The sequence below is a fragment of the Camelus bactrianus genome, chromosome 3 (genome assembly GCF_048773025.1).
Source record: "Camelus bactrianus isolate YW-2024 breed Bactrian camel chromosome 3, ASM4877302v1, whole genome shotgun sequence".
NCBI lineage: Eukaryota > Metazoa > Chordata > Mammalia > Artiodactyla > Camelidae > Camelus > Camelus bactrianus.
In genome coordinates, this window is record NC_133541.1 from 99041597 (window position 1) to 99064487 (window position 22891).

General features: G+C 37.9%; 2 protein-coding genes across 8 annotated transcripts in view; one reads left to right on the forward strand and one right to left on the reverse strand.

Moving 5' to 3' along the window:
* PAIP2 (poly(A) binding protein interacting protein 2) lies at positions 1-17730 on the forward strand. Of its 2 annotated transcripts, none has more exons than XM_010971710.3 (4): positions 1-156; positions 12931-13094; positions 14292-14471; positions 16710-17730. In XM_010971710.3, exons 2-4 carry the CDS (start codon positions 12957-12959, stop codon positions 16764-16766), a joined length of 375 nt encoding a protein of 124 aa, XP_010970012.1. In that variant the 5' UTR covers positions 1-156; positions 12931-12956; the 3' UTR covers positions 16767-17730. The 2 variants fall into 2 exon arrangements, with proteins under 2 accessions (XP_010970012.1, XP_045363918.1); XM_045507962.2 differs by lacking the exon at positions 1-156 and adding an exon at positions 1085-1232.
* Positions 15895-22891, reverse strand: part of SLC23A1 (solute carrier family 23 member 1) — a 13397-nt gene continuing 6400 nt past the window's right edge. For 5 of the 6 annotated variants that reach the window (XM_045507959.2, XM_010971708.3, XM_010971706.3 and 2 more), the window contains 4 exons: positions 22691-22834; positions 22092-22187; positions 19410-19676; positions 15895-16316 (listed from right to left, as the gene is read on the reverse strand). In XM_045507959.2, coding sequence (XP_045363915.1) covers positions 19429-19676; positions 22092-22187; positions 22691-22834 — 488 coding nt within the window. In that variant the 3' untranslated portion in view covers positions 15895-16316; positions 19410-19428. Of the gene's footprint in view, positions 16317-19409; positions 19677-22091; positions 22188-22690; positions 22835-22891 lie in introns of those variants that run through there. The other variant, XR_006720676.2, reaches the window with a different exon arrangement.

The following is a 22891-nucleotide window of genomic DNA, read 5'->3' on the forward strand; positions in this document are numbered from 1 at the left end:
CGGAAGTGAAGTCACTTCCGGGCTGGGGTGTTTGTTTGGACTGGAGAAGGGAGGCGGCGGGCGAAGCGCGCGTCGAGCGGGGTAGCGGCGCTGCCTGTGGAGATCCGCGGAGGCCGACCGGATTCGTTGGCTGCCGTCCCCGCTGCCGTGCACTGGGTGAGGGGTTCCCTCGGGCGGAGCGGCGAGAAGGGTGCGGCGGCCCGGAGATCGAGGGACAGCACCTCGGCGACGGCTGAGGGGCCTGGAGGGTCCCCCGGGTTGTTAGCCACCAAGCCCTTAAGGCACCCTTTGTTGCTAGCCTGTTACAGCCGAGTCTGAAGGATGAGCTTGGACCGACTTAGTCTCTTTTCTCTGAGAAATGGCCGTCGCTTTTTTTCTTATTGTCATTATTATTTATGATTTGGATCTCGCAGCTCTCTATCCGGGTCCTCGGTGGCGCGCGAGGGTTGCCGGGATAGCACTTTCTCGCTCTCCGCCCCCCCCCCCCCCGCCCAGTCTCTTCACCCCTCTCCGGTACCCTTTTCCCCTGCCCCCCACTGCCGCCTCGGCAACAAAGCTCATTGTTTCTCCCCACTTTACGCCTGCGCGTCGCCACGCGCAGCCCCTACATGCCGCGCGTGCGCGCTCCCGAAGGTTGGGTTGGGGAAGAGAAAGGGGCGGAGGGACTGGCGGGCTGACGAGCGTCTTTGAGGAGCGTTCTGTAACCGTCCTCGGTCTTGTATCTTTCTGATGATCCCCTTTCTCTACTTTCTTCACCTTCCCCTACCCCATATTTTTAGTTACATTGTATTCCATGCTCCAGATAGGAGGGCCTTTGGAGTACTGGGAATTAGTCCAGGACAGTTTTCAGCCAGATGAACTTTAAGGGCCCATCCAATTCACTTTAATTCTGGCTGTTTTACTTTTAATTATTCTCTACTACTCTGCTTACTCTTCTTAATCATCATCAAAAATACATGGCCTGTGGTGAAGTTTTTTGTTGTTGTTCAAAACATTTGTTGAAGCAGCCCGAAGTGGTATTATTTAGTAACTCCAAAAAGGGCTCTTTCTGCTTCCTTTTGTCGTGTTTTCCCTGATTTTGCAGCCCCATCACCTCACGGAAACCACAAACTGAAAAGAACTTGGCTTCCAATATTTCGTCGGAGAAGGTCTAACAGCTGACAGCTTTTGACACTTAGTTCAGTGGAAGACATTCCCATTTTGCATGTGCTGGCTAGTCTTTTAACCTCATGGTATGATTTTATCACAGATTGCATTTGAGCAGTTGAGCGGGTGTTGGTTTGCGTTTTCATTAAATGGCCTTTGAGATTTCATCAGCGGCAGGTTATGTTTGCAAATAAGGATCTCTGTAAGGAGTTTTAATGAGATTCCCAGCGTTTGCTGTTTTGTGCTTGTTTCCAGTTTGTGAGAGGATATTTGGGGCAAAGTAGCGTGTTATTATGCTCTTGATAACTGGGAACTTGAGCAGAACTTTTTCTCACAAATAAGTGTCTATCACAAGAAGATGGGTAATGTTCCAAAAAATAATCTTTCAGGGACGGGAGATAGGCAGTGGAGACTCACTGTAATGGTTAAAGGCTAGGGAGCTTGGGCTTTTTTTGTCTTGTTCTCCAGTTTTATTGAGGTATTGGAATTTTTATTATAGTATCTTGGATATTGCTTCTTAGGGGCTCTGAGGTAGGTAATCTACTCGCTTTCGAACAGAGTAAGTTTATAGTTGGCTTTTCCTTCAATAAGCATTCTGCACATTATTGAGATTTACCCCTTTATGACTCTAGTGAGTGATAACTTCAGTTTTAGTGAAGATAGAAACATTTATAAAATGTCTACTGTTAGCACAGCAAATTCGTGGACATTGTGGGAGATTAAAGAAGGTGGAAAGTCCTGTCACCTTCCTTTTATGCTTTTAAATATTTGTGTAATTCACAAACTGTTTTCATACTTACAACAACCTGTGAAATAGGCAGAGCGAGTTTTATCTTGCCCATTTTGAAATTGGGAAAATAGAAGCTTGAGAGATTATTTTATTAGACACATACTTCTATAGCACTTAGTAATGCCAGGCATTATTGTAAGTGCTTTTACAAGTATTTAATCTTCACCGTCTCTAAGCGGTAAGTACTACTGTAAAGATTATAAAAGAGATGTGAAGTAACTTGCCCAGTGTTACACAGCTAATAGCTGGAATTCAAATCTGAGTACTCCTCTTAACTACTGTAGGGTGCTGCTTGTGATTTAGTGGCATATCCAGAGTCCTGTAGGTGATTAGTGACATATCTGGGATTTGAACCCAGTCCAAGATTATAAAGTTGCTGTCTTTGTGATCTGGATCACCCTGTTACACAGGTACATTAGTGGTTGGTATATGATACAACCTAAAGTTCAGTTCCAGTAGCTCAACCTTTTTCTTGTATTTCTTGTTGTTTAGAGCAGTGCTATCCAAAATAAGATAGCTATTAAAGCATGTGTCTATTAGCAAGTGCAACTGAAGAACTGAAACTTTAATTGTATTGAATTAAAATTAATTTAAATTTAAATAGCCACCTGTGGCTGATGGCTACCAGCTATTGGATGGTGTGGGTTTATTTGAATTGCTTTTAATTCTTTCTTTTTGTATCAGTTTTTATAAATAAGGGTGGCATTTCTGATGTGCTTTGAGCTCTTATCAGCAGTGATAATAGGCAGCGCCAAGCCATCCTTACTCTCCCTGATCACCCTGGTTACACTACAGTTGAGATTAGGATTACAGTCTTTGGGAATTTTCTGTGACATTGTTTCACTCCCAAGTGTTTGAACCTGTTATTTTTACCTTATACCTTGCTGTAACAGCCTTTAATTATTGTTTAATAAGCACCAAGATAGATAATACTATTATGTGCCAGATTCTCTGCCTAGGTACTATTATTATTATCCATTTTACAGATGGAGTACCTGAGACACAGAGAGGTTAAGTAACTTGCCCATGGTCACACAGCTAGAAAGGCAGCCTGGTTCCAGAGCCCATGCTTTTAATCATTACTTTATACTGCTGGACATTAAAACAAAAACTTCAATGCTGCTCACAAACTTCTGAATTGAAAACAAAAGCGGATGCAGAAATTTCTTTATCTTCTCTCACTAACTACTGGAGGGACAACTAGTATACTAAATGTGTGTGTGTGTATACATATATATACACACACTATATGTATACTATATGTGTACAAATAAGGTTAAGGAGTCTACAGTAGTTCAAAGTAGAGTGCAATGGAATAAGAAAAGGTAGTGTATCTATGGAGTCAGTTTAATGAAAGGCATAAGAGAATTCTGTTCAAATTTTAATGAGATGTCTTTTTTTTAAGAGTTAATGTATTTAATTTTTTCTTCCAGTTTTATTGAGATATAATTGACATACAGCACTATAAGTTTAAAGTATACAGCATAATTTGATTTAAATACATCATGAAGTGATTAATAAGAATTCTTAAGAGATGAACAAAGAGAGAGACTTTCTAAAACTAAAAAGATTTTCATATTTTAAAATTTTGTAGAGACCACAAAAGTTTGGACACTGCTGGAAACTATTATGTGTAAGAGGCATTTTAGAAGGGGAAAGAAACAGCTAAAGATGACTTTGTAGATTGAAAGTGCCAGGAAGCATTAATAGGAAAAAAAACTGCTCTCACCTTTTCAGAACCTGGTGAAAGTTCTGAATTTAGGTATTAGGCTCTCAGCTAAACAGCATATTTACAAAGGAAAGAAAATTGATTTTCTACAATAGTGCAAGCTGGAATATTTGTAGGTGATTGACAGAAAGGACAGAAGTCTAAATTGTCCTGCTTGATATGAAAGGAAAAGACATTTTAAGACATTCAGTAACTTAGAAATTTATATCCCACCGTAACCTTTTGAAGAAGTATTAAGCCAAAACAAAGATGTCAAGGGAAGATGATTATTTAAAACTAAACACACTGTAAGGGAAAACCTAATAGTATAGATCTAACAGTGCTAAAGTGTTTCCACAAACTCAGGAGATGGGGTGGGGAGAGAAAGTGGATAAGTAAACTCATTCTAAAGGTCTTGCTTTGGGAGCAGGCATTGTTTTCAGTTTACTGAAGAAGGAAAAGCATTCTAAATGTCTTGAATTGATTGCGGGTGTATGGAGTCTTTTGGGGGTTTTTTTTGGTTTTTTTTTTTTTTTTAAGTATAAACTTTAATTTCACAATAGATGTAAGTTAAATCATTACGCTGTTTATCTTAAACTTACACAGTACTGTATGTCAATTATATCTAAACTGGGGGAAAAAACCAAACAGATTCCACAGTAGTTTGTAAGTTACAGAAAAAGTAAATCAAGTATTTCTTTAAAATCTGCTTAAAATAGGAAAATAAACATTACAGGAATCAAACGTAAAAAGAAACTAAGAAAAGTAAACATGAAATTATGATGAAAGACAAAACTTCAAGCATCACTTACCAAAATTGTTATTTCTCTATGAGACAGATTCTCAGACTGGGTCAAGAAATCTAGCTATTATACTAGAGAACTTGAATACATCACTTTCAAAATTTAACAGATGAAGTAAAAAAAAAAAATCAGATCAAATATACATACATCATTTATGTATGTTAGAAATAGAAATCACATATTTTTCTCTTTAGGCCCAAGGAACATTTTGCAAAAATTAGTAGTTGTCTTCAAACAAAACTGTAATAAATTCTCAAATGAAAAGGTTTTCTGGCTGCATTTTATAACATAATAAAGTAAAACTAGAAATCAGGCATCAATAAGTAACCAAAAGAGCCTTAACCACTTGGAGATTAAAAGAATATTCTTTCAAATAATCTCTGGCTCACTATGAATGAAATAATTTATAATTACCTAAAATTAATAACTATTGTATATTAAAAGTTCTGAGTAAATTTATAGATATGAAATTTTAAGTGAAAGTTAAACACGTTTGTCAACTTGAAAAACAACAACTTGAAATTATGTAGAAAGGAAAGGGAAATAACGTGAGAAGACTAAAATTAATACAATAAAAATAAGTAGAAAAGATCAATAAAACCAAAAGTAGGAGTCTGTTTATGAAAAATGAAGTTGTAAATAAGTAATGCATTCAAAACTCAAAAGACACAAAAAAATCTCTGGCCACCCAGTTCTTTTCCCTGTAGACAACCAGAGTTCTCAGGTTTTTGTTTGTTTTTAGCAGCTCTTACTGAGCTATAATTCATAAACCATGCAGTTTACCCATTTAAATATACATTAGTTTTTAGTATGTTTAAAGTTGTGTATCCATTACCAGAATCAATTTTAGAACATTTTCATTGCCCCAGAAAGAAACCTCCTATCCCTTATCTGCCATGCAGTATGTGTTCCTTTGCGACTGGCTTCTTTCACTTAGCATAGTGTTTTCAGTATTCATTTATCAGCTGGTGGATCTTCGGGTTGTGTCCACTTTTGGGCTATTAAGAATACTGCTATGAATGTTTGTATAAGTTTTTGTGTAGACATATTTTCATTTCTCTTGGGTGTATGTGTTGGAGTGAAATTGCTGGTTATGAGGCAATTCCATGTTTAATCTTTAGAGGAACTGCGAGGCTGTTTTACAAAGCAACTGCACCATTTTAACATTCCCACTTGTAGCAAATGAGGGTTCCAGTTTCTCCACATTTTCACCAATACTTGTTATTATCTTTTTTTATTAGAGCTATTCTAATACAAAGTAGTATCATTGTGGTTTTGATTTGCACTTCCCTGATGGTTAGTGATGTTGAGCATCTTTTCATGTTTATTGGCCTTTAGAGAACTGTCTTTTCAGGTCCTTTGTTCATTTTTAAGTTGGTTATTTGTCCTCTTATTGTTGAGTTGTAATAGTTCTTTATATATTCTAGGTACAAGTCCCTTATCAAATATGATTTGCTTCACAGTTTCTTTTATATCTTTCCAGATAGTCTATGCATTTGCAATATGAACACACAAACACACACACACAGATCTGCCTCTTTTTCATATGTGAAGAGTTTATTACACTCACTGGTCTGCAAATTGCAAAGCTAAAATTTTTTTTTCTACAATAAACATCAGAGTCCTGCTGTGTAGCACAGGGAACTGTATTCAGTACCTTGTAATAGCCTATAATGAAAAAGAATATGAAAAGGAGTATGTGTTTGTGTCTATATGTATTAAAAACTGAGTCACTATGCTGTACACCAGAAACAAATACAGCATTGTAAATCAAGTATACTTCAGTTTAAAAATGGGGGAAAAAAGAAATTAAATTTCCTAAGGACTTTTATCAGTTACATATAAGTAAAATATGTAAAGCACTTAATATCTAAAAGAGGCGAGGGAAGGGCTGTATTTAGAAAAATGTTAGAAGGTTCTGGAGACAGCAGGGCTAAAGATTGTGCAAAAGGGTTTGTAGGTGTATTTGTTACCTGTGGTGGCAGTGAGAAAAAAACAGCAGAGAGGAACTTTACATTCCTGAACAGTAAAACAAATTTGATCAGAGAACTGAGAGTGGAAGGGAGAATGGAACTGAGGAGGAAAATAAACAGCATTTTGAAAGTGAAGAAAAATCGGACTGTTAATATTTTGCAGGGGAACAGCACGACTAGTTCCTAACAACACCAAAGCCTTAAAGAGTTAGTGTCAGTTGACTTCCTGATGCCAGGCTTCTGTCTGGGCTGTACAGTGAGATCTGAATCCAAGGATATCTAGATGTGTTATATACCCCATTCCTTCAAACTCTGGTCCTTTTAGATACAGAGGTCCTGGACAATGAGGATCATGGAAAAATCATCTTTGAGCTTGCCTTTTAATTTGCCATCTTAATTCAACTTTTGTGACACATTCCTGCAAAATGTAAACCCAAATTATGGATAATGAAGTTAAATTATCTTGCTTTAAATATTTTAAAAAGTCTAAAAAATATGACAATAGAAAAAAGGGAAAGAGATATATATGTATATATGCTGTACACTAGAAATGAATGCAACATTATAAATCGACTGTACTTCAATTTTAGAAAAGTACTATCCAGCACTTTTAGTTTTCAATGGAAAGCCTTGTCCACATAATCTAGCCCATGTGTATTGGTTAAAAGAAGTCCTGACTCATTTATGTTTTAAGGAATTAAAACAATTCTAAATAGATGTACCATCTTCCTGGCCAAAAGACTTAATATAAAAACATTGATCCTGATTAAATTGCAAATTTTAATAAAATTCCAGACAGACTATTATGAACAAAATGATTCTAAAGTTCATATAAAGAGTAGAAGTGCAAGATTTCCCCTCCCAAAGAAAGATGGGGAAGTATAAAAGGGCATGATGTCTGCAGCTTATCAGATGGTTAAGCAAAAAAAATTGTATAGTGCAAATAATTGTGGCAAAATATTTTTAACTTTATTTTTTAAACCTTTTTTTTTTTTAAGGGGGGAGTAATTACGTTTATTTATTTTTGATGGAGCAAATGGGAATTGAACCCAGGACCTTGTGCGTGCTGAGCATGCACTCTACCACCCAGCTATACCATCCCCCTGTGGCAAAATGTTAACAGTTGAATCGAGATGAAAGGTACAAGTGTTCATTGTACTATTACAACTTTTCTGTCAGTTTAAAATTCTTCAAAATGAAAAGTTGGGGTAAAACAATATGCAGTACACAATTACTGGACAAAGAATCTAGAAACAGTGTAAGTGGGAATTTGATTATGATAAATACAGGAACAGGCTTTCATTAAATAATGATGAATGATGTATTCATATGGAAAAATATAGATCCTTCACATTATACTCAAAGAAGTACTCAAATGAATTAAAGATTTAGATGTGTGGGATTGCTACCCACATTCTCCACCAAAAAAAAAAAAAAAAAAAAAGTAAAAAAAGAAGCTGTTGGGGAGGAGTGTAGCTCAGTGGTAGCGTGCATGCTTAGCATGCACAAGGTCCTGGGTTCAATCTCCAGAATCTCCATCACAATAAATAAATGTAATTACCTCCTCCCCCAAAGACAGAAAAAAAATTAAAAATAAATTATGAAAATATTGAGAGAAGGTATTCCTACCGCAAGGTAGGAAAAGAATTCCTGAGCAAGGTAAGCATATCCCAGGAGTGTAGAGGAAAACAGATTCTTTTTAAGCCTATCTGATTGCATCAGTAAGATACTGTGTTGGTTATATCGAGAACTGTTGAGGACGCAGAGAAATGGGGGCACTCAGTGTACTATAGGAATGTCCATTACCACAATATTTTTGGCAAATAATCTGTCTTAAATTACACATGTATATGGCCTTTGAGCTGGTTATTCCCACTTAATGAGAATGTATCCTACAGAAAGCACAAATAGAAAAGGATGTGTATACAAGGGTGATCAAAGCAGGATTGTTTATAATGAAAAAACTGGAAATGTAAATGTGCATCAGAGGGGGAGTGGTGAGTCATTGGTGCTATATATCCATTAAAAAGTGAAGTATACTTGTACATGTTGAATAGTAAGGATATTTCATTTAATATATTTAGCATGGTCCTGTTAAAATATATAAATACTTTATGAGTGTTTCTGTAAGCAAAGAAATATGAAAGGACACACACTAAGTTGTTAAAATTGATTACCTCTTTGGTAGGATTAGAAGTGAAAGGAGAAAACTTGCATATAGTTAAAATCTGTTTTGTATGTCCATTTTGTATTAGCTTTTTTTTTTTTAAAGTAGGGTGTACTTTTTTCATAAATCTCTTTCACTTTAATGCTTTCTTTTCCAATAAAATTTCCCAACTACAAAGACCCACTATCCAAAATTTTTCAAGTGATTATTGAAAACACTGTAAGATGATACATAGGCATTTTACTATTTTGTGGGTTTTGTTCAGGGAAATCTTATTACATGTATTCTGACAACCACTAGATATATTAAATTGCTTGTTCTGAGTTAGTATTACTATATTATTTTTTAAATCCTTTGAGATTAAGGCTGAAAATTTTTTTAATTTGAATTATATTTTCAATAAATTTAGGATTTTCAAGCATAATAAGCATGCTTTGAAGCAAATATGAACATTAAAAGTGTGTAGACTAACATAAATAAATTTCATTAAGTTGGAGGAGTTTGGGGCCATTATTTCTTGAAATATTCTTTCTAACCATTTCTTTCCTCCTTCCGGGACTCCATTATGCATGTGTTGGTACTTGCACAGTGTTCTACTGGTCTCTGAGGTTCTGTTTGTTTTTCTTCATTATTTTCTTTATACCCTTCAGAATGAATAATATCAATTGACTTAACAAGTTTGCTGATTCTTTCCCTGCTCAACTCTCCTGCAAACTCTCAAGTAAATTTTTCAATTATTGTACTTTTCAGCTCTAAAATTTCTATTTAGTTTGATTTCTTTTGCTATTTGATAAGATATGACTTTTATGGTTTCCTTTAGGTTGTGGTACATGGTTTCCTTTGGCTCATTGGACATTTAAAATGCCTGATTTAAAGTCTTTGTCTAGTGTCTGGGATTGTTCAGGGACAGTTTCCATTAATTTCCTTTTTTTCTATTTATTGGCCATACTTTCTTATTTCTTTGCATGCCTCATTATTTTTGCTGAAAACTGGACATTGTGAATGTTACATAGCAGCTCTGCAAATCAGATTCTCCTCTCTCCCCAGGGTTGTTACTCTGCTTGTTGTCGTTTGTTTAGTGACCTTTCTGAACTAATTTTATAAAAGTTGGTATTCTTTTTTGTGTGTGGCCATTGAAGTGTCTGTTCATTAGCTTAGTTGTCAGTTAATTATTTACAAGAAATTTCCTTAAATAATCATAAGCAAAAAACAAAACTCTCCCAGTCTTTGCAGATGGACTTTTGTGTATGCTAAGGCACAGCTTCAGCACTCAGGTAGTTTACAACTCTTTCTTAATATTTGCCTTATGTGCAGAGCCTGCAAGTGAGTGTGTAGGGCCTTCTTGGGTTTGCTCTGAGTGTGCTACCAGCACTGGACACACCCATGGCCTTTTAGGTTTCCAAGAATACGCAGGAGCTTTTCAAAGCCTTTATTCCCAAAGCATCTCCTTCACCAGACTTACCTCTCAGGCTTTTTGCTTTGTCTGTTGTTTGCGCCAACTATTATTCTTTGCTGGCTTTGGCTACTACATTTGCCTTTAACCATTTCTGACAAATGCCAGTCAAACACCTTAAATTGTAAATTTTATGGTATTTGAACAATATACTCAATTTTTTAAAATAGCAAAACATACAAGGACATACTATAAAGAGTGGTCCAAGAAGGATCCAGAACAGGTTATAGAAGAAAGTTAAAAATCTGATACAATACCTTACCTTAGAACATGTTGCACTCAGTAATTATAGATCTTTCAGTGTTTTGAAAGTAAATGATCCTTAACCCCTCTGGCTGTCCACCTGGCTGGCTAACAGAAATCTGATTAGCATTTGTTCCCTCAGCTATGTAAGGTGTAAGATTAGTGCCCAGGCTCCATTTGATTCTTACTGGTTTCAGTTATGATTTGTTTCCCAAATACTGCTTGACAACGAAATTGCATTTACTATATCCTTCATAGACTTTCACTCAGATCTATACCAAAGCCACAGGTTGTTTGATGAGGTGACAATGGGCAAAAAGCTGACTAGAGCCATGTCAGATGCAGGGATTGGGCCTTTTTTGCTAAGCACTGTTTATATTTTATTTATTACTGGTTAGCATCAAGCAAGGAGGGAGGGAGTCCTTTGGGATTCCCAGACTATAGAATTTGTTGATGCAGATTTTTCGTTTTCTTCATAAGCTTATGCTCGTGAAATGTGTGGGAAGCACTTTTTTCTTTTTAAACAAATGGCATTTATATATAGATAATACTTGAATTACCTCAACCATATTCGCAGACAAGTTAGAAGTATAGAATAGTTATTCTACTACATGTCTCATACGTATGGTTGCTACTTTACTATTCAGTTCTGTTTGAATATTGAATATCCTATACTCTGTACTAAACATGATTTTTATTTGCTGTATTGTGGTCTTTTGAAAGGTAGGATTTAATGAGTTGGTATAGCATACGTAGTGGGGAAATAATAATGAAAGGCTGTTATAAATTAGAGTGTCTTTGAACATAGTTTAATGATACGTTCATATGCAGAGGAAACAAAGTTCCATCCAGTTGCAAAGCAGGATTGACCCCCTGCTTTTCATAATATTTGAGGTTAAGCTAAAATGTAATTTATTTAAAGATGAACATATAAATATTTGGTAGCCAGACATATAAGAATGAGTAATTTTCTTTAGAGGAACTGATTCCTCTTTTAGTCAAAACTTGTTATCAAAATAAGAGAGTTTATTTAATCCAAGATTAATGATAAACAAAAATATCAAAGATATCCATCAAATGTTTTCTCTTTTGTCTGCTTTCAGTGTTTCACTTTCCTAACCAAAATCATGTTTTCTTTCTACCCACATACACCCTAACACATAAGTCTCAGTCTGCCTGAGACAACAATGCTTAAGGCAGAAGTTCTCAGTAATTTTTAATTCAGGGCCTCCTAATAATTAACAGTGTTACCACCATAATGCTGTTGTCATTAGTATTCAGTATTGGGGAAAATGCATAGGACCTCCCTACCCCAGCTTAGAGACTAAGTTTATATTAAACGTAACAGCTATAAATTTTTATTATACCTCTGTCCTATGAATTTAAAGGACTAGGCAACACATATAGGGCAAGTCTCTCCCTGAACCAGAGGAAAAAACCTTTTAGTAGGAGGTTTTAGTTTTAGTGTTTTACTTGATTAGGAAAATTTTGGAGTGAGAAGGCCTGAAATTTTTTTAACTCTATCCTCATATTAGGTATGCTGTTTCCTTCCTTTGGCACAAGTCACACTAATGTTTGAATTTATGTACAGGTTGACACATGGTTTATGTAAACCCTTGTTTAGCAGTTTGAGAGTTAATAAGTTGGTAGACTATTGTATTACATTTTTTAAAATATTTTTTTGAGTGGGACGGTAATTAGGTTTGTTAATGTTTGTTTATTAGAGGAGGTACTGGGGATTGAACCCAGAACCTTATGCGTGTTAAGCATGCAGTCTAACACTTGAGCTATACCTCCCCCTCACCCCCGCCACGGTAGACTATAGTAGCATCTCAAACTTTACACTTCAGACTTTTAGCCTGAAATGTATCAATTAGATATGTTATCACCTATTGAGTAGAGTGTAAAAAAACAGACCTGCTGTATTACATGTTACTGCTACTCACATAAAAAGAGATTAAATGCCTGAAACCCACTGTATAGTGTGGAAATCCAGACATGGAGGAACTGAACATGGACCCAGAGATAAAGCAAATAGATAATGGGCTATGAAATCGAGAGAGCCAGAGCTGTACCTTGCAACAGAGGAGCTAATAGGTGGAACTAAAAGTTTTCACTTTCAGTCTCTGGGCTTTTTAATATCAGGGTTTGGGGGGGGGGTAATTAGATTTGTTTGTTTATTTCTTTTAATGGAGGTACTGGAGATTGAACCCAGGACCTCGTAAATGCTAAGCACACACTCTACTACTGAGCTGTACCCTCCTCGACTTAATATCAGTTTTTAAAAGTATAATTTACTTTTCATAGAGTCACTTGATGACTCAAGTCTTCCAGACAATGCTTGTTTCATAAAGCATGGGATACCTAATTTTAAAAAAAATTGGATGGTTTGGGGATTCCATTTAAGCAATTGCTTGCCCTTGCTTACTGTTACGAGAAAACATTAGATGAATCTAAGCTATTCTTAGCTATTTCTTAAACATTAAAATAATTTAGGAGAAAAATGAAGCTTTCCAGTTGCTCAGTTTATTCATGTGCGTTAGTATGTCATGTGCATCTAATGCCTAACCATGATGTTTGATAATAATGGATGCTCATTAAGAACTGAAAGAATGACTGACTAAATTAACTGTGTTGTTCTTTTAAGGTTAAAAACTACATCTAACGCCAACCATGAAAGATCCAAGTCGCAGCAGTACTAGCCCAAGCATCATCAATGAAGATGTGATTATTAATGGTCATTCTCATGAAGATGACAATCCATTTGCAGAGTACATGTGGATGGAAAATGAAGAGGAATTCAACAGACAAGTTAGTTTTGTATATAAACATCATCTTGTTTTGCAGCCAGTGACATCATGCCCTCCAAATAATATAATAGTACTTGTTCCTGAAATGTGTTTTTTACCTTGTCTGTTACGAAAGATTTATGTGCCACCACTCCTATTTCGTTTTGATGCTGATTACTACCAGGTTTAACTGTTCATTGAAATAACTTCAGGAGGCTATTTTCAGGATCCCACCTCAGAGATTCTAATTCAGGAGGATTAGGGTGGAACCTTGGAAACTTGTTTTTTAAAAGCTCCCAGATGGTTCCAGTGAGCAGGTAGGTTTGGAAACCACTACCTTAACACTAGTTTGTTCTATTACAGTGAAAGTCAAGAGGAATCAGGAGCAGATTGCATTGTTTTTCACCATAGGTTCTCATTTTGATCAGCTTCAACATCTGACACCACTGTTCTCTTTAGAGAACTCTCATACATTGTTAGATGTCTTTTATTCCCATATTTCTGGCACCTGTTCCCATCTTTTATCTAGTTTCTCTCTGATCCTGGCTTTGGTAATCAGTAGACAGTTTCATTTCACCATATCCAGTGACGGATATTCAAGAGTAAAGCAGTTTAGTCTTATTTCAGTGAGAATAAGTTTGGTTGCTTTGCTTTTTTTTTTTTTTCACCCATACCCTGACTACCCTCTAAAGATTTTTTTTTTTTTTGGTAGTCATTTTTAGGTGGGTTTAGGGTTTATATAATTGTAGAAGTATTGTAGGTAATTCTGATATGCATCCTTCCATAAGAACACTTCTTTGTTACTTCTTCCCCACCACCCTCAGTGGAAAAAAAGAATATTCTACTAAGACAAGTAAAGACATAGCAAAACCCAAACAGATCTTCCCAGGTCTTATAGAAAAGTTTGTGGGGTTTTTTAATTTTGTTTTTGTTTTTTTACTTAGCACAGAAGCAGAGGAGGAAGTACAACATTCTGTTTTTAAATGGTTCAGTTCAGGGTTGGGAGGCTATAGCTCAGTGGAAGAATGCATGCTTAGCATTTACAATGTTCAATCCCCATACCTCCATTTAAATGAATGAATGAATAAATAAACAAATCCTAATTGCCTCCTGCCACCACCAAAAATAAAAAAAGGTTTAGTTCAAAGTATTTTAAGCCTTTCCCAGTGATGTTTTACCAGGTATGCTGTAAATTATCCTTTATTTATTATAAATCCAGATAGAAGAGGAGTTATGGGAAGAAGAATTTATTGAACGCTGTTTCCAAGAAATGCTGGAAGAAGAAGAAGAACATGAGTGGTTTATTCCAGCTCGAGATCTCCCACAAACTATGGACCAAATCCAAGACCAATTTAATGACCTTGTTATCAGTGATGGCTCTTCCCTGGAAGATCTTGTGGTAAAGAGTTATTTTTCATCTTTTTAAAACCTAGCTCATCTTTTTCATAAGCGGAAAAGCCAGCAGCTACCTGTTTAAGAAGAGTTCTACATCTCTTCCCCTTTAAAAATTATACTACTTCTTACCATGGAAGCAGGAGGCTCCTGGTCTCAGTTATGACACATAGTGACTTCTGGCAACACTCTTTAACTAGTCTGAGACTATTAATAGACTTCTTGCCACTGCTTTTAGTTTTGATAACTATGTTGCCCTAGGATAGGTAAATGTCTTAAAGCATTAATTCAAAAGGGAGTACACAGTAGGTCCATGTAAATTGTTTATACAAAAGTAGCTCGATGGAAAGGTTTTGCTCTTTAATTTTGTCTTAAGTATTTGGTGAAATTGCAAGTTTTTTTCAGAAAGGTAAAATTTTGGAGGCTTTTTTTCCTGATCCATGATTTTCATTGAGTTATTCTAACTCCATTTGGAACTGTGATTTAATAAGGACTTATACAAGCTCTTGGCAGAAAAGGAACACAAACCTATTTGCATTTTTAGTTATTCTTAGTGTCTCATTGTTGCTGGTATATTTGTAGTAAAAAGTTTTTTCAGGAACTGTGATAACTAAGCATCAGTACTAGAGTAAAACCTGATGAGTCCTTCACTAAAATTAAGGTAAAATAAAGTCAGAATGTTAACCTTTTGTCCACAGTGACCATCTCTAGTTGTTTCTATAAGATGGTTCTGTGGAATTTACCCCTAGACTCAAGTAATTTTTGTAGTTGTCTTCTATTCACTGTGCAGTGATTTCCTAACCTAGCTGTACATCATAACTACCTATGAAGCATTAAAAACAAGTTTCTCAGCAACATCCCAAGCCTTCAGTATCAATCACCTAGGCATGTTAATTTTTAAAAAAGCACTCCTAGAGGATACCACCAGCCTTGCCCTATCAGGCATTTGTAAACCATTTTTCTCAAGGCTGCATAAAGAATGCTGAAATTTACATTGTGCTATATATAGCCTTTGTTGCAGTAAATGACAGTAACCCAGCTAAGTAGGTATGTGATCTGAGTAGTCTGTTGGGATATGCTTGTTTATGTCTACATTAGTCACTCCACAAATAATCCTGGTTGCTCTGATGAGTGAAACCCTTTTCTGGGCATAATGTAGAACTTCAGCTGGACCCAGTATAATTCCATTGTCTAGAAACTGGTTTGTTTCACTTAGTCTGTTTTTAGATTACTTTCATTCCTTCTATTCTTTCATAGCTGCCTAAAGATTGTACATTCAAGAACACTGCTTTTTTAGTTTAAACCTCAGACTTTTAAAAAAATTAGATTTATTTCCCTTTTTTTAAATTTTTTAAAATGTATTTCCGTTGAGAGAAGGGAGAATATGTCCTGTCCAAGGAAGTGATTGTATATAAATTATGAAAGTAAAATTATTGTTCCAACATGTTTAATATGCTTTGGTCTTGAAGTAAGTGACATAGAGGGTTCAGATTCAATCTAAAAGCCTGCCAGCATGCCTACATTTCAGGCCCTGTAATCCATCCTGGTTTCTTTTTGTCTTTATTAGCTTGCATTCAAAGATGTTGTACAGGAAAATTTCCAGCTATTCCCTTTATGGTGACAAGTCTGCTTAGGAAAGTAAAGATTTGGAAGTATAGAGTAATGGTGGTACAAGTCTCTAAAAGCTCTTAGAGGCTCTGACCCATTCTTTCCTTAACTGATACAAAAACAGAGTACCAGAGAGAGTGACTTATCCAGGCCTACATGGGAAGTTAGTCAGCAGAGCTGGGATGCCAACTTAGGTCTTCTGACTCCCCGTGTAGTTTTCTTTTCCTGTTGTATACCATGCTTCCTGTGGGAATTAGAATACAAAAGCTGTAGGAAGACAATTCTGTATTTTCAAGGAGTATCATAAAGTAAAATTAATCCATAAACAGTTCCCCAACTATTTTAATCATCATTTCAAAAGTTGTTTAATATTTATGCATAGTATGAAAGTGTTTAAAGACAGTCAAGTATCTAGCAAGTTGATAAAATTTGATGTAATATATACATAGCTTATATCTGGTTCCTCCTTTATGTGCTATAGATTTTTTTGATTTAAGTTTGACTTTAACAATCTGAATTCTTGCTTTTGTCTGTACTTTTTGGAAGGTGTTTTTTGCATGTGGATCTGGGTTGAATGCTTCTGAGTATCTGAAGCCATCTCTTAATGAACTTGTTTTTTTATGTACTTATTTTCCAGGTCAAGAGCAATCTGAATCCAAATGCAAAGGAGTTTGTTCCTGGGGTGAAGTACTAAAATATTTGAGTAGATGGGGCCCTCTTTTGGTGGATGTAGCACAATTTCCACACTGTGAAGGCAGTATTAGAAGACTTAATTGTAAAAGCTCTCTCTTGTCACTGTGTTACACTTATGCATTGCCAAAGTTTTGTTAGTCTTGCATGCTTAATAAAAGTGCTGAGACTGTTATTAAGTAAAAAGCTGTCAAACATTTACTGAAAATAGAATTGGCCCCATGGCTTGTTGTGAAGACAGCAAGGAAAGAAGCACCAGTCAAGTCGTGACAAAGCACCAGTTTAATGACTGCTGAATCTTAGTGAATTGTCCTTTTTGAGACTAAACTGGTTCCCTTAGGGTTAACTAATACTTGTTAATGTCTAAACTTTTTTTTTTTAATGAGTAAATTTAAATTAAGTTCTAGTTAAGGGAATTTCTCAGTCAGACTTAAATTTGCATTTGTTCCCTTCAAAAAGAAATGTCCTTTTTCTGAAGAAAGCTTGTTAGTTAATTTGAAATAATTCATTATAGACAAGTATGTCTTTGGTTACTGAGGTTACAAGGTAGTGAACCTAAGTCCTGGCTTTTATGGTGTGTTATCATGTAAGAAATAGTGAATTCTCCTAATGTTACATCTGAGAAACTGTGATCTGAGAATTGCATCCACTTCTAAGGAGTCACTACATCATAACTGTACCTGTGTTAAGTCTAACATCTGACCAACCCATAATCCAGTTGAACAAAGAAATTGTAACATGATTTGAGTGGTGCTTTTCCTTGCTTTGTTAATTAATCATCACTACAATAGTCTGCAGCACAACTTTTCTTTTAACAAAGCTAGAACAGTTTTGGCTTCTTAAACTTCATATTTGGGTAGGTTAAGCTGCCATACGTGTTCAGTGTGAATAGTGTTTAAGTTGAAAATATTGTAAAAAAATTATATTTTTTCAAAAATATTTAAAAAAATAAATAATAGTAGAACTGAGCTGATGGTTGTGTTCCTTGGTGCTGGAATAGAGGCTGTCCAGTGGCGATACTCACTTTAGTATGGGCTCAGTCCCTCAGGACCACCCTGCTGGCAAGATTTGCTGAGAGAGCAGGCTTTATATTTGATTCCATTAGTGTCGAGTAATTTGTTATGCAAGGATCTGCCCAAAATGCAGCAGAAAAATAACCTCATATCCCTTTTTGGAACCCACCTTGATCGCTTCAGGCCACAGTGTCAGGACAGTTGTATATATATACATGTTCAGAAAATTTTCAGCTGGCCAGTATAATGGTAACCTTACTCTGGTATAACCTTTGTTGGCTTCTGCCCTTCACAAGCCATTGCTGGTCTGATTGGACTGGTTTGCTATTTTGATTCACCTGTACCTTCCCCTTTTTCCCCCTCACAAGCTGATTTACATATGTTTGTGGCTAGTCTTTATTTGGGACAGTCTGTCAGCCAACTTACAATTTCCTGGTTACACATACAGTTCTGCCTCACAGCCCTACTCAGTCACTAATAATATCCTCTGCTTTTGTTACGTTTGGTGGGCTCAAGATTATGAAGGCCATGTAGTCAGTTCTGGTTCACATTCTCCCTAACGGGTAGGTTTTTTTTAAGACTCTGAACCAGAGACGATCCTGCTTAGCTCTTGTTCTTTTCAAAGCCATAATACAACCAGTCACCTCTGTTCTCTATAACAGCTCAGTACCACAAGTGGCACAGCAGGCTGCCAAGTGTATGAGGCTTACAGATCTTTCTCTGAGCCTAGACAGGGGCAGATGACTTCATTTCCACATACTGCCAAATTATCATAGTGCAATATAATTGGAGATTATAAACTTGAATTAGAGAGTCATTTACTGTAACCTAATGATTAAGAGCAAAGGCTGACCAGACTTCCTAGGTGTGAATCCAGTGATTGTAGGCAAGTCACTTAACCTTTGTGCCTTAGTTTCCACCTCATTAAAATGGTACTGATAACTATCTCAGGATTGTGTGATTAGTTAATATACATCAAGTACTTAAGACAATTCGTCGCACATAGAAAGTTCTATTTAAGTGACTGTTACTATTATTATTGAGTCATCTAGGCTAAGCTCTCACTTTGTTGAAACTTGTCTGTCTGAGGGAACATGCACATTAAAACCACTTTGATTTTTTTAAGCCCTTCACACACACGATCACCCCATCAGGGCCAATATGGTATAGTTCTAGGGTAAGTATTAAGGCAACTTAATATCCTTAATCCTTAAAGAGAATTTTTCCTATTCTTGTGCTATGTCAGTTATTTCTCAACCTTTTCCATGTCATAAAGTGTAACTGATCATCTGGAGTACAAGGATGAGGCTGCAAGTGGCTGGAGTTTAGGTTCATGGGCTCTAGTTGACCCAGTGTCAGCCCAGATACCCAGAGGCTGAAGGGGTCAATATTTTGGCATACTGGGAACCTCTTACAAGGTTAATGGCCCATACCTGTTGGAAAGTTCTACTCTCACTATAAAATGGCTAAGGAGTTCCATCCCAAATACATATATTAACTTTTTACCCAGCCTGTCTTCCCATTGAAAACATTTAAATAGATCACAAAAAGGAAACGAGTTTTTCTTTAGCTCAAGTGTAAGAATGTTGTGATCTTTCAACCCTCCCACAAAAGCCATAGACTAAACATCCTACCTTTCCTGGGAGTAATTTTTCAGACCTTGGTGCACACAGACCCAGTTTCTGTATTTTCTGGGGAACCTTCTGGAACTGGAAGCTGGTCTTCTGACCTTGAAGAAAATCCTTTGAAGACTGGGCAGATAGGAATGTATTTCAGAAAGGCAGTTCTTTTTACTTTGTTCATCCCAATGGGAAAGTCATAGCTCTTGAGGCTGGTAGAAACCTCACTGTTGGCATGGGCCCCAGCTTTCCACTGTATCAGACCTCGTTCTTCTGGGCTCCCTGGAAGAGGACAGTAGGGTCACTTACCAAGGCCAGCAGTCCCCTGCTACCTCCCCTTCCCATAACCTAGTCTTGAAGTCTGGACTGGCATTGAGTGTCTTATTTTTCTGAGTCTCAAAGTTGAATCCATGATCTCTCAGCTCCTAACTGGGCCAGGCCTCTAAGGAACCTTTTTAAAGGATACTGGTTATACATAAACAGTATTTGTTGTGTGTTTACAGTATGCCAGTCCATGCTAAGTGCTTTAACTTCATTATCTAATATCTTTGAAACACACCTGTGGGAGGTGTATAAGCACTAGTGTACAAAATTATATAATGAAGGCAGGCAAAAAGGTTAAGTAATTGTTAACCTACATCTTGAATATGGGATTGTGTGTCCCAAAATATCAGAAGGGAGAGCTGAGGTCCTTGGGGAAGACTATCTGGAGGAGGTACGTTTGAGCTGGGCCTGGCTGCACAGAGAGCATGGGTGGGAATAGTGGAGGGGGAAGATCTGTAGCTTTGGCATGGAACTGAGGTGTCCGATCTCCTTCCCCTTCCCCTACCGGGCACAACAGCCAGTCTAGAGCTCCCTCCCCTATCCTTCACATCCCTACCTGCAGTGCCTTCTCTGCTTCTTCAAGTCCCACTCTCTTAGACCCCATCCAGAATCATCCAGGAAGCCCTCCAGATGACTCCAGCCTAGGCTCATTCACCTTATTGCTCTAAACTGCTTTAAACGCAGTTCTACTTCCATTCTTGTTGACTTAGGCTTTTTTTTTTTTTTAACTCAGTATAACTTGGGGCCATGCTGGTAGCCTTCAGTAGTAATTGCTGAACTAAACTGACTGCCCCTCAGGTTGGTCTGTGGGTTGGGAAAAAAGGAAGAGTAAATGCAAAGTGGTCCATCAGCCCAAGTGTGTCCATGCTACACAAGAAAGCTGTGTGATTCCAGGGTTGAGGACTGCATTCTGAGCTGGATTTGAATTCAGGATGTGTGACCTTAGGCAAGTGATTTAACCACTCTTGAGCTTAAAATTCCTTATCAATGCACACTGAAGGACTGTAGAAGATTATGTAGCATAATACATAACAATGATTCTTGGCAGGCATGGTTGCTGATGGGCCGTTAGGTTGAAGGATAGGGATATGAGGAACTCAGGCACTCTGATGATGTTAACAACTCGGTAGCTAAATCCACCTGCCCAAATCACAAACCCCTCTACAGCTGCCCACCCAGATGCCCTCCATCTCCCTGGAGTCCCTAGGCATTGAAGTTGCCACTTCCCTGTCTCCTGTCTACAAGATGGACTGCTCCAGGCCCCACCCCAGCTTCCTCTAGATGGTGAAGGGGGAAGTAACATGATCAGGATACCACCCATCCAAGGGATAGCTGCTAACAAGAACTCCCTCATCTGACGCTAAGATCTTGAAAGTGCCAGGGAGCCCTGTCCCTTCCCTGCCCAAACTTTAACCCACCAGCTGTGCACAGCCAGCCTCTGATTCCTATGCTCTAAATAGACACTTGTGCCTTCAGAGAGAGGGAAGCCAGCGGGGCCTGCAACTATGTTCAAGCTGATAGGTGGCAGAGAACAGAGAGCTACTCCCATCTCATCTTTCTGGATTGATGCCATCTAACCCGTCTCCACAGAGCTCTCCCTGTTACAGTTACCCTGAAACTGTAGCAGAGGCAGTATAGTGGAGGGGATGCAACACAGGCCTTGGAGTAACTGCATCAGATGGACTTTGTTAAAATCCCACGCTTGCAATGTTTTAAATCAGAAAATGATGTGACATTCAGTGAGTCTGTTTCCTTGTATAAAATGGTGGTGTCTCTGCCTCACAAGATAGTTTTTGAAGATGAAATGAGACCTTAGCTTCATGCCTGACCCATAGATGTTTGGTAGATGTTAACTATTCTTGTCACTAGTTAGAGCATCTGGTGACATTTAGTTTTCATACATTTACTGGGCACATATATATGGGCCATGAAGATTCTCAGGGACCCCACAAAGTATCCTTCATGATCCCTGCAAAAAGCCCTGATACCAAAGAGAAATGTTAGGGGTTCTACTAGCCAGCATGACAGGTCACTGGCAAATATGAAGTGGGTTTTGCCAACATTCTGATGCTATATTTGTATCTGTCCTACTTTAACAAAGAAAGGTACCCCTCAAACCAATGGCTGTCAAGAAGTGAAAAGGAAACAGTTCATGGGGCCCTGGCATGACTTTCCTAGCCACACCCTGTTCAAGACCAAGAGGCAAGTATGTGCCTCTGTTTAGCTGGTAGTCTCTCCCTCCAGCCAGCGAGCACTCTACCGCAGAGCCTATGTTGCATCTGACCTGGCCACGGCTCCAGCTTAAGAGACATCTGCTGGAATGCATATGGGTCCAACCTAGTTCTATGCTCCCCTCCCATAGCTGATCCATACCTGGCACTGTGTTGTCCAGTATGAAAGCAAGGCACCCACCCACGAACATCTCCGTGGTTAGCAGCACAGTCAGAATCTGGTCCACTTCAGGAATGCCTGTGGAATAGGCCAAGGACCAATGGATGTCACAGCCCCATCTGGAGAACAGAGCTCAGAGACTTTCTCCCCACTTGTGCAGCCTGCAGACTTCCTTGAGCAGGCATGGAGATGGGACATTACAAAACCTTGACTTTCAGGATTATACACCTCTGCTTCTCCCATCCTTGAGTTCAAATCCCAGTTTTGTTGGGTGCTATTTATTGTCTTGTGACATACCATTTAACATGTCTGAGCCTCGTTTTCCTCATCTGGAATATGGAGATGATTATAGTATATCTCACACAACCACTGTGAAAATTAAATGAGCACGTGTAAAGCTCATTACCTGTCCACAGAAAGTGTCTGAGTAAAGGACAGCTGTTAATTTAGCCTCTCAGATGCTGATTAACATCCAGACTTGGGCAGGATTTGTGGCTCATGCTGTGTAGAGCCTTTGAGGGAGGAGACTATGCTCAGAGTCGAGCCAACCACACCTCCCCCACTGTGAAACATGGAGGCACCTGTGTTGATGGCATCCGGGTTGGACTCCAGGTAATTGGGCAGCATGAGCCCGAAGAACATGGAAAATCCAAGCACGAAGAGGTTGCGGGAGGAATTCATGTCCACGAACTGTAAGTTGGACAGCCCCACAGCCGTAATCATGCCTGAGGGCACAGGAGAACCGCTGGAGGCCACGCGCAGGCCTGTGGGCTCCACCACAC

Excerpts from the sequence above, each read along its gene's own strand:
- PAIP2 (XM_010971710.3), top strand. The coding sequence starts at position 12,957 with ATGAAAGATCCAAGTCGCAGCAGTACTAGCCCAAGCATCATCAATGAA. Across the intron at positions 13,095-14,291 it reads AAGAGGAATTCAACAGACAA|ATAGAAGAGGAGTTATGGGA; the intron begins GTTAGTTTTGTA and ends TTATAAATCCAG. Across the intron at positions 14,472-16,709 it reads CTTCCCTGGAAGATCTTGTG|GTCAAGAGCAATCTGAATCC; the intron begins GTAAAGAGTTAT and ends CTTATTTTCCAG.